The 12,077-nt window shown below is 40.5% G+C and overlaps 1 protein-coding gene across 1 annotated transcript in view; it reads left to right on the top strand.

Annotated features, from left to right (window-relative positions):
* Nucleotides 1-12,077, top strand: part of cntn3b (contactin 3b) — a 144,728-nt gene that overhangs the window by 82,610 nt on the left and 50,041 nt on the right. The window contains exons 9-12 of the mRNA XM_062997172.1: nt 691-820; nt 5,271-5,421; nt 7,143-7,270; nt 11,647-11,822. Of these exons, the coding sequence (XP_062853242.1) occupies nt 691-820; nt 5,271-5,421; nt 7,143-7,270; nt 11,647-11,822 (585 nt within the window). The remainder of the gene's footprint in view (nt 1-690; nt 821-5,270; nt 5,422-7,142; nt 7,271-11,646; nt 11,823-12,077) is intronic.

Here is a 12,077-nt window from a genome sequence, read left to right as displayed (position 1 = left end):
TTCATGCTTTCTAAACAAGGATTTCTGCAACGATGTTTCTGTATTTGGTCACATCCATCTGCCCCTCAGTTTTGCCCAGTCTCCTTGCTTCTGCCACTAAGAAGCAGCTTTATAGCATGATGCTGCCACCACCATGTTTCACCATAATAATGCTATAAGCCAGGTGATGTCCAGTGCTGATGTGATGTTCATTGACCATTTAACAGCTCATCCCATTTCTGCACAGCTCTTCTGGAGCTCTTTTAGCATGACCATTTGCTTCTTTCTTAACCCTAGTTTGGCTGGTTCAAGGTAGTGCCAAGCTTCTTCCGTTTCAAAATGATTAGGGCCACTGCGTCCCTGATGAATGTTTTGCCATACTTTACAGCTAACAAACTTGAGACATCTATGAAATCTCTCCTCATTTTAGTTTACAGTTTTTATTTATTTAGGTATTTAGCAACAGAAATGTGACGAGGGCAAAGGCCATGACATGTTATGGCACCTTTAATACTTCATGCATTGCTATATTTGAGTTTATTTGCTTTTCAAACATCTAGTTCCACATATATTCTTGGATATTATTTCACCTATTCCTAATATGAACTAAATAGTACATTGAGTGTAAATGTAATAACACAAGTCTTGTTGATGTGCATGTTCACATATTCAGTTTGTGTGTGTGTGCATATGTTTTCCTGTCGTCCACAGGGCCGGGTGTTGATAGAGAATGGTGCTCTTACAATAACTTCACTGATCCTATCTGATGGAGGAATGTATCAGTGTGTAGCGGAAAACAAGCATGGCATTGTTTATGCCAGCGCTGAACTGATGGTTCTGGGTAAGAGCAACTCTACAGATCTAAGATATTTTTTTACAGTCATTTGATTAAAAACTGCACAAAGATATTACAACCCCAAATCAGAAAAAGTTGGGACAATATGAAAAATGATCAATAATAGAAATGCAGTGTTACTTACATTTACTTTGACTTTTATTTGACTGCAGACAGTTTGAACCCAAGATATTTCATGTTTTATCTGCTCAACTTCATTTAATTTATTAATACTCCCCCATTCCTGTGTTCCAGGCCTGCAACACATTCCAAAAAAAGTTGGGACGGGGGCAATTTAGGGCTAGTAATGAGGTGAAAAAACTAAATAATGATGTGATTCCAAACAGGTGATGTCAACATGTGATTGTAATCATGGTTTGGTACAAAAGCAGCATCCAGGAAAGGCTGAGTCTTTGATGAGCAAAGATGATCAGAGGATCTTCAGTTTGTCAACAAATGCATAATATCATTAAACAATTCAAGGAATCAGGAGGAATTTCAGTGCATAAAGGCCAAGGGCGCAAGCTTAAGCTGAACGCCTGTGATCTCTCAGACGGCACTGCATCAAGATCCGCTACCCAACAATAGCTGATATTACCACATGGGCAAGGGATTAGTTTGGCAAACATTTGTCAAGCACTACAATACAGAGTTACATGCACTAAACGTGTATTGTGGTCAGATGAATTAGCATTTCTTGTCTTTTTCTTTTGCCCAAAGACGAAAAGGACCATCCAGACTGTTATCAGCAACAAGTCCAAAAGCCAGGGTCTGTCATACTATGGGACTGTGTCAGTGCCCTTGGCAAAGGTCATTTACACTTCTGTGATGGCAGCATTAATGCAGAAAAGTACACTGAGATCTGCTGCCTTCAAGACGTCATTTTTTCCAGGGACGTCCATGCATTTTTCAACAAGACAATGCAACACCACATGCTGCACACATTACAAAGGCATGGCTGCGGAAGAAGAGGGTACGGGTACTGTACTGGCCTGCCTGCAGTCCTGACCTGTCCCCAATAAAGAATGTGTGGAGAATTTTGAAACGAAAAAAGGAAACAAGGACGACCCCGTAATGTTGCACATCTTAAGACGTGTTTGCAGGAAGAATGGGACAAAATAAAAGCTGAAACACTAAAACGCTTGGTATCTTCGGTGCCAAAAAGTTTTTTAAGTGTGGAGAAAAGGAATGGCAACATTACAAAGTGGTAAATGCTTTACTGTCCCAACTTTTTTTGGAATGTGTTGCAGGCCTGAAATGCAGGAATGGATGTTTATTAATAAGTGAAATGAAGTTGAGCAGATAAAACATGAAATATCTCAGGTTCATCCTGTCTGCAATCAAATAAAAGTCAAAGTAAATGTAAGAAACTCTGTTTTTTTATTATGTGCATTACCCCAAACTTTTTCTGCTTTGGGGTTGTAGATTTTAATAGTTTATCTTGTCCACTTTATTGATTTTTTAAAATATGTAAATATAACATGTTCTGTACAAATTAGAATTCTGGGCCAACTTATTGGCCAGATACCCAGTCTAAGTGGTGCTGTATATAATTCCCTTTACAGAGAGTTTTCAACAGTACCAAACAGTCCTGTTCCTACAAACACCTGGGACAAAACAGCCCCCAGCCCGCTTTCAGTTGCTTCAGTTTGCAACATAAAAGGTAAACAGTAATCAGGCGAGCAAAGTACTAGTCCCCCGGGGCTGCCTTTATTTTTGCAAAGGCCTAAATCAGATGTCCTTGAATCAGATCCTGTCTTGCATTTTGTAAGATCAGCAGGCTGACAAGATCTGAATAGAAAGAGACAAATCTACGGTATAACCCTGTCTGCCATAATAACACTTTGGAACAGGGACATTAGGGCTGTACCAGCCATATTGCGACTCCTCAATTACCCCCATGTCCATCAATACATTTGGTGCTGTATTATGTAAGTTTGCTACCTTTGCCCATTAGGGCAGAGTGACATTGTCTGCTTTTGAGCACTTCAACTACAGGAGTGGCCTCTATCTACTTTTTTAGGAGGTCTGTGTGACCTTGAAAAGCCCTTGCCACCTGGGGATTAATTTTGAGGTGGAATTAAGGAGCAATTCAAGGACCATGTCTGAGTTGAGGGCACCTATTGTAATGCTCCCGCTGCTGCTCATGGGCCAATAACACATTTTCTTCCATAACAGGTAACCCAGAATGTTAAGACTTGCTTTGTTTTAGTAGGGGTGGGACCATCCCAACTTTTCTTGTCTGTCGCTTGTCAGTACCAACACATTGGGGTACAGCTCTCTAAGCAACCTATCATTAAAAATGCTAAAGTAGGAGTAGGTTAGGGCTGCTTTAGGCTGCAGCACTTTGCCATCTATGACCATAACCTGGTCAAAAGTATGTTTCAGAGTTTTATCATGCCATTTGCTCAGAAAGGTGACTGTGTGTGCAAGCATGCAGTTGGTGCGGGTGTAAATACTTTTGCTTGAGTGAGCAACTGTGTGTGGGCAAGCACACAGTTGGTAGGAGTGTTCATAATTTTTCTCAAGCAGGTAATTGTGTTGAGCAGAAGTACAGTAGGACAACAACAGGACAATAAACAGGATTAAAATGGGACGTAGCACGTAAACGGGTGTGATTATCCAAAAGCTGTATACAAGTCATGGTGTGATCATGTCATTTTGTCATTAATGCTAAAGTTTGGTAGGCTAGGGCAGCTTCAGGCTGTATCACGTTGCCATCTATGACCATCACCTGGTCAAAGAAATGCTTTGAGTGATTTTATCGCACCCCGGTCACTATTTTTGCCACCCAATGCATGTAAAGCCATGTCTACTGTGGATTATAGCTGCTCAAACTGACACATCTGCTGGGACCCACCCAATCCAAGATCTGCCACCAGTTCTGTGAACCCCAGCCATCTGGTCCCCAAAATTAGTGGGTGTAAAAAAATTTGAGGACTGCCGCTTAGGTGGCGCAGCGGTAAAAAACGCTAGCCCACCAGACCTGACATTTCGAACTCGTCTGTTTGGAAAAAATGCAATATATGGTATTTATAAGCTATATAAATTTGTCTCTTGTTATTTTCAGTAACACCAAGGAGCAGGTGTGTACATTAGGGTGTAAGAAAGTATGTATGTGGGAGTAAAGCTATTGTAAATAGCTTTGCTGAGATATGTGATTGTGTGTGTGCAAGCATGTATTTTCTGGGGGTGTGAATGCTTTTGCTCAAACAGGTGACTGAATGAATCTATGTGTAATGTGATGAATGGGATTGAATGGGATATAGACATACTGTATATATATATATATTTGCATATATATATATATATATATATATATATATATATATATATATATATATATATATATATATATAGAGAGAGAGAGAGAGAGAGAGAGAGAGAGAGAGAGAGAGAGAGAGAGAGAGAGAGAGAGAGAGAGAGCTTTTATATAACCATGTGAGTTCAATGCACTTTCAATGAGTAGCTATAGGGCACAATCGTGTTGGCCCCGGCCCCAGGCTTACAGCAGCCAGTAAAAATAGATTAACATACAACTACGTCAACACATTTATTAAACATTGTTCACGTTATCGGCTCTATCTGACTATTGGTCATAGTCAGTTACAGTCACAGTTCTGTTAGCCAGGCACTATGATAAATCAAGCCGACAATTTAATACAAGTTACTTTTTTAATTGTAACAAACCAAATGAAAATGAATTAACTCATGATTTGGTGGACATTGATCTAAAACATATTGACAAGTTTGCCCATATAAAAGGTTGTTGTGCGTTTTTTTTATCTCCCAATTTAGCATAGTCAGTTTTTCTTCCGCTGCTGGGGGATCCCTGATTGCAGTCAAGGTGGGTATATTACTGCTCATGCCTCCTCAGTCCCGTGCACAGCCCTTTGCGGAACCCTTTTTTACCTATTACTCTGCACAGGTGCCTCTCTATCTGCCAATCAGGGTCCATACACAGCGTTTGAAGACCCCACGCATATAGTCCGGTCATCCCGCCCTAGCAAAACCATGTCTGCTGCAGGCACTAATTATGCCCGCTAGATGGCACCCAGCCGACAATTGGCAATGGCGAGTTTCGAACCAAGGAGTTCAGAATCTCGGCGCTGGTGTGCTAGCGGAATATTTTTTTAAACAATAAACATCACTGGTAAGTCTGTATTGCATTATTACAAGGCATGTTATTTTGGCTGTAGGTTAAGGAATCTTAGGCTCAGAAATGTTGCTTTGGATATGTTAGTACCAGTGCAAACAACAGTGATTGTACACTGCTTGCCAACTCATAATGTGATGCACTACAGCAAAGTAATAAACCACAAATACCAGGTGTAAGATCAAATGCTGTTACTGTGTGTATTTGTAGTTTCACTCACAAGTTGGATACTGCCCAGCAGTCTTTCTGTGCCAAACACAACTTTTTATAATATATAATTCTGGTTCTGTATCTGTGCAGCTTCACCACCCAGTTTCTCCCAGAATCCATTAAGAAGCGTGATGAAAGTTCTTGCTGGAACAGTAGTGACTCTCAACTGCAGGCCACAAGCTTCACCCAGAGCCATCAGCCTGTGGAAAAAAGGAAGTGAGATGTTTCCGAAGAATGAAAGGTACATCAAAGAGCATAAACTGCATTGATTATGGCATTTAAACATGTTATTAATTTTCTAACAATAAATCAAATATCAAAAATCTATGATATACATTTCTGGACATTTCCCAATTTTCTGGAAAAAAAAAGATTTAATTACAGTGTTACAGTGCTGCAATAAATATTGATAAATAAATATTGCAATAAATATATACTGATCAGCCATAACATTAAAACCCCCTCTTTGTTTATACACTCACTGTCCATTTTATCAGCTCCACTTACCATATAGAAGCACTTTAAAGTTCTACAGAGCAGGTATTATTAAGGTGGTTGATCATTCTCAGCACTGCAGTGACAATGACATGGTGGTGGTGTGTTAGTGTGTGTTGTGCTGGTATGAGTGGATCAGACACAGCAGCGCTGCTGGAGTTCTTAAATACCGTGTCCACTTACTGTCCACTCTATTAGACACTCCTACCTAGTTGGTCCACCTTGTAGATGTAAAGTCAGAGACGATCGCTCATCTATTGCTGCTGTTTGAGTTGATCATCTTCTAGACCTTCATCAGTGTTCACAGGACGCTGCCCATGGGGCGCTGTTGGCTGGATATTTTTGGTTGGTGGGCTATTCTCAGTCCAGCAGTGACAGTGAGGTGTTTAAAAACTCCATCAGCGCTGCTGTGTCTTATCCATTCATACCAGCACAACACACACTAACACACCACCACCATGTCAGTGTCACTGCAGTGCTGAGAATTATCCACCACCCAAATAATACCTGCTTTGTAGTGGTCCTTGGAGAGTCCTGACCATTGAAGAACAGCATGAAAGGGGGCTAACAAAGTATGCAGAGAAACAGATGGACTACTGTCAGTAATTGTAGAGCTACAAAGTGCTTCTATATGGTAAGTGGAGCTTATAAAATGGACAATGTGTGTAGAAACAAGGAGGTGGTTTTAATGTTCGGTGATGATCGGTAAGTTTTATGGTATTAGGATGTATGGGAAACCTGTTCATGCGTTCCAGGGTCATGTGGAACTGTGTATATTTTAGGCCTATGTAAAAAATTGGGGTTTTTTGACACATACACTGAAAATAACACAAATATAATACAAAAAAACACTGAAATACAATTGAAAACAGTTAAAAAAAAAATCAATAAAAAGTACAATAAAACCTGCACTTTACTTCTTAATTGTTTCCTCTGCTTCTTAAACATGGAGATGCTTGATCTTGGAATACCGTACAGTACAGGCGCATTCACATGAGAAGCAGCATATTAGCTTTTGTGCTGTTTTTTAATGATAAGCTGATTCTTACAGTTTCTCAGAACCTTGAGCTATGACACAAGTTTAAAAGTAAAACAGGAGAAAAATTCAGCTAAAACAGATACATGTAGAGCTTTCAGAGTGGATTTGACAGTTATTCCACAAATGCAGATTTGTCTCATATTCGCAGTTTGATGACGTTTTACTGCACCGCTCAAGCCAAGCGCTTAACAAAGCGGCTGGTTACTGTTCATTTGAAACACGTTGAGTTTTAGGGGAAACGTTGAGTTTAAGGGTACAAATTTCTCGACGTAGGGCATTGACTTTCAAACATTTTGAGTTTAGAGGACATTGAGTCACAAGGTACCACTGCATTATAAAAATTTTAAATTGTAGAATGTTTTGAATATCACTTTCAGCACAATGAAAACATGTTAACTTTTTGAAGTGTCCATATTTGTCTCCTTAAGATTTTCTGTCTTCTCTAATGGGACGCTGAAGATTGCCAATGTGACTAAGCAAGACGGGGGCATTTACACATGCATTGCCAAAAACCAGTTTGGCAGTGCGAGTACAACAGGCCGCCTGTTGATCACGGGTGAGTCTGTCCCAAATGTTTCACAATTCACTATAGTGCCAGAGTTTTAAAAGTTTGCGATTTGCACCAGTTTCTGTTGGTATGGAGTTTGTTCATCTTTTTTAGAAAACACTTTAATGCATGTGTAAATAGTGTCACTTATATAGTGATGTAAGACTGTTTATTATAATACTCTTTCAGCTGTACCAGTGTGAGAAACAGTGATAAGGCATGGCCAGTATTACAGATACTTTTAATAGAGCCAGCGACTCTAGTAATCCACACTATTTTTGAATTCAGTCTGGTTCATAAAGAGGCTGAAATCCTTCCTGTTTCCTTCCTATATACCCCTCTAATAGCCCTATAATTACACAGATAATGTCATATGTAATTTGGATTCTTATTATCCTCTATTCTTATCAGTTATTTCCTCATTAAACTGCATTGTAGTCTAGTGTTTCTTTCCTATTGATAATGTTGGTGATTTTGTAACCCTTTAATGGTCTGCTCAACCATTTGGTTGATCTTACTTTGAGTCTAAATACTTGGCTAAAAATAAGCTGTATGTAAATAATCTTGTTTGGGCTGTATCTACTCCTTGGTTGATGTGTTAAACTCTAAAATATTGGTAGATGGATTTAAGAAAGCCTTTCTAACCTACATGTCAACTTGAAGCTAGCAGCTGAATCATTTTTGTGATCATCTCAGCTGTTTGGTAGAGGTTCATTAAAAATGTTGTGTGCACTAGTAAAAAAAAAAAATCTATCTATATATACACTGACAAGGCATAACAATATGACCACTGACAGGTGAAGTGAATAACACTGGTTATCTCTTCATCACGGAACCTGTTAGTTGGTGGGATATATTAGACAGCAAGTGAACATTTTATCCTCATAGTTGATGTGTTAGAAGCAGGAAAAATGGACAAGCGTAAATATTTGATCGAGATTGACAAGGGCCAAATTGTGATGGCTAGACGACTGGGTCAGAGCATCTCCAAAACTGCAGCTCTTGTGGGGTGTTCCCGGTCTGCAGTGGTCAGTATCTATCAGAAGTGTTCCAAGGAAGGAACAGTGGTAAACCGGCAACAGGGTCATGGGCGGCCAAGGCTCATCGATGCACATGGAGGGTGAAGGCTGGCCCGCGTGGTCCGATTCAACAGACAAGCTACTGTAGCTCAAATTGCTGAAGAAGTTAAAGCTGGTTCTGATAGAAAGGTGTCAGAATACACAGTGCATCACAGTTTGTTGTGTATAGGGCTGCATAGCCGCAGACCAGTCAGGGTGCCCATGCTGACCCCTGTCCACCACTGAAAGCGCCAACAATGGGCATGTGAGCATGGGAACGTACCACCTACCTAAGCATTGTTGCAGACCATGTACACCCTTTCATGGAAACAGTATTCCCTGATGAATGTGGCCTCTTTCAGCAGGATAATGCGCCCTGCCACAAAGCAAAAATGGTTCAGGAATGGTTTGAGGAGCATAAAAACGAGTTTGAGGTGTTGACTTGGCCTCCAAATTTCCCAGATCTCAATCCAATCGAGCATCTGTGGGATGTGCTGGACAAACAAGTCCAATCCATTGAGGCCCCACCTCACAACTTACAGGAGTTAAAGGATCTGCTGCTAACATCTTGGTGCCAGATACCACAGCACACCTCCAGGGGTCTAGTGGAGTCCATGTCTTGATGGGTCAGGGCTGGTTTGGCAGCAAAAGGGGACCAACACGGTATTAGGAAGGTGCTCAAAATGTTATGCCTGATCGGTGTATATATTAATTGTTTGTTGTCAGTATAGTACTTTTTATTGGTGAGGGCATTAAAGGGTTACTTGCTAGCTGTGAGTCATATTTGTAAGCAAATGCAACTTTTAAGGCTGTTTAATGTAAAAGAATCTTAAAGACACTTTCTCATTGTCTTTTTGTTATGCACCAGAGACTGACCTCGTTTAATCCACTGTAATTAAATTAGCTTGAACTTCCCTCAGAAGAACTCCACTCAATGCATTGTCTTATTGAATATCACTTAAGTTTTTTAATGCCTGCAATAACCATAGTGTAAAACAACAGCTCCTAACCTTTGCACAAGAGTACATTAATTAAAAAATCCAGCTGCTAATGCTACAGTATGGAATTAGATGCATGTGAGATTGATTGCTTCTGGCAGTAAGCTTAACCAAAATATAAATGGGCTTTGCTGAAGTGCATAAGCACCAAGGATTTCATGTTTTCAGTTTACTCTTAAATAAATGTGCTATTTTTTTCTATGCAGAATCTTGCCAGTTTTGCATTAATTAATATGAGTAAACACTGAGGTTTATCAAAAATATGTGGAACACTGTGTGTGTTTCAATGTGTTTCACAATGTGTAGCTCAAATGAGTTTTGCTATTGCTTTTCCTACTTTTGTCATTAGAGCAAGCAGACAAACCCAGTGTAACAAAGAAGGTCACTGAATTGCACGAATACAGTAAAAATAACCCTACAATTCTATCAATTAAAAAAACAGCATATGTGCCAGTTTAGTTTTAGTAGTGCAGTCAAAAACTGGGTGCTAGCATAACCAGGATTATGCCTATAACTTACTAGAACTAACCTGACAAATAACATTTATAGTTTAAATTCATTTAAAATTAAAAGAATATACTGTATATACTGTATATACACCGATCAGCCCCACACTCGCTGTCCATTTTATCAGCTCCACTTACCATACAGACGCACTTTGTAGCTCTATAATTACTGACTGTAGTCCATCTATTTCTCTACATACTTTTTTAGACTGCTTTCACCCTGTTCTTCAATGGTCAGGACCCCCACAGGACCACCACAGAGCAGGTATTATTTAGATGGTGGATGATTCTCAGCACTGCAGTAACGATGACATGGTGGTGGTGTGTTATTGTGTGTTGTGCTGGTATGAGTGGATCAGACACAGCAGCGCTGCTGTGTGTCCATTCACTGTCCACTCTATTAGACACTCCTACCTAGTTGGTCCACCTTGTAGATGTAAAGTCAGAGACGATCGCTCATCTATTGCTGCTGTTTGACTTGGCCATCTACTAGACCTTCATCAGTGGTCACAGGACGCTGCCCACGGGTCACTGTTGGCTGGATATATTTTTGGTTGGTGGACTATTCTCAGTCCAGCAGTGACAGTGAGGTGTTTAAAAACTCCATCAGCGCTGCTGTGTCTGATCCACTCATACCAGCACAACACACACTAACACACCACCACCATGTCAGTGTCACTGCAGTGCTGAGAATGATCCACCACCCAAGTAATGCCTATTCTGTAGTGGTCCTGTGGGGGTCCTGACCATTGAAGAACAGCATGAAAAGTGTCTAACAAGGCATGCAGAGAAACAGATAAACTACAGTCAGTAATTGTAGAACTACAAAGTGCTTCTATATGGTAAGTGGAGCTGATATAGACATATTATATATATTTCAATATGTCTAACATGGTTTTTATTACGTTTTGCATTTTGGCATAGTTTTGCCACGGCTCATGCAGCAATGCAGCCTCAGTGTTAGTTTAGATTTAACAAGCTATTTAAAGCCCCTGTATTGACTTACTCTATTTGGCCAAAGTACATAAACACCGCTTATAATTAAATTCTGTTGTTTAGCCAAAAACTTGGTATGTTAACTTTTTAAAATAAGTTATGCTTAGAATTTTGTGGCAACAAAAAAATAGGGGAAAAAAAGTTCAAGTAGGAATTTTAAACCTTTCATTCACCATATGTGGCTGTCCTCAAATGATCTATTGCCCAAATAGTCCAAAGTTTTAACCGACTCTCTCCAAATCACATAGAAATTCAGTCGCCTACATACATCTGACCATATATTTTATACATTGCACCGTATTCTTCTTCTTCTTCTTTCGGCTTTTTCCCTTTTTTCAGGGGTCGCCACAGCGAGTCATCCTCATGATCGCTCATTGATTTGGCACAATTTTTACGCCGGATGCCCTTCCTGACACAACCCTCCCTAATTTATCCGGGCTTGGGACCGGCACTACAATGCACTAGTGCATCTAGCGGCTAGGTATCTATAGGACAATTCAGTGTTTCCAATTAACCTGGTGGCATGTTTTTGGACTGTGGGAGGAAACCGGAGTACCCGGAGGAAACCCACGCGGACACGGGGAGAACATGCAAACTCCGCACAGAAAGGACCTGGACCGCCCCACCTGGGGATTGAACCCAGGACCTTCTTGTTGTGAGGCGACAGTGCTACCCACTAAGCCACCGTGCCGCCCTACACATTGCACCGTATTCTTAATGTTTTATTTTCCTTGATGGTCTGCATGGAACGTCTGTCTGAAAATGTGGTGGTGTGAGCAGTATAAAGCCGATCTGATGGCTCTTTCCTTGGTCTGTTTGGTCTTCAGAGCCGAGCAGGATTACGCAGAGCCCTAGCAGCATGGAGATCATGGTGGGTGAGAGCATTGTACTACCCTGCCAGGTATCTGTTGATCCAGCACTTGACGTGAGCTTCTCCTGGGCATTTAATGGCCAGCTCATCGACTTTCAGCACGACTCCGAGCACTTTGAGAGAGTTGGCAGTGTAAGTATTACTGTTTCCTGGCAGGTTTTGCTGCGTTATTTTGCTTACTGTGGCTAAAACTACTGTTTTGTTTACATAACCCCAACATAATTGTTTGCCAGACACCAATAAACATGTGAATTGAGGGTGCTCTAGTCTAACACATTTCTTGTACTTCTCAATAGTTAAGTTAAAGGTGAATAATTATAACCATGGCATGGCATTGGCACTCGTTTCAAAGACTCGAACTCGACTCATTACTCGCAAAAAAAGACA

Source organism: Trichomycterus rosablanca, chromosome 6, assembly GCF_030014385.1.
Source record: "Trichomycterus rosablanca isolate fTriRos1 chromosome 6, fTriRos1.hap1, whole genome shotgun sequence".
Classification (NCBI taxonomy): domain Eukaryota; kingdom Metazoa; phylum Chordata; class Actinopteri; order Siluriformes; family Trichomycteridae; genus Trichomycterus; species Trichomycterus rosablanca.
The sequence above is the reverse complement of the archived record's forward strand: the minus strand, read 5'-3'. Positions and strand labels throughout refer to the sequence as shown.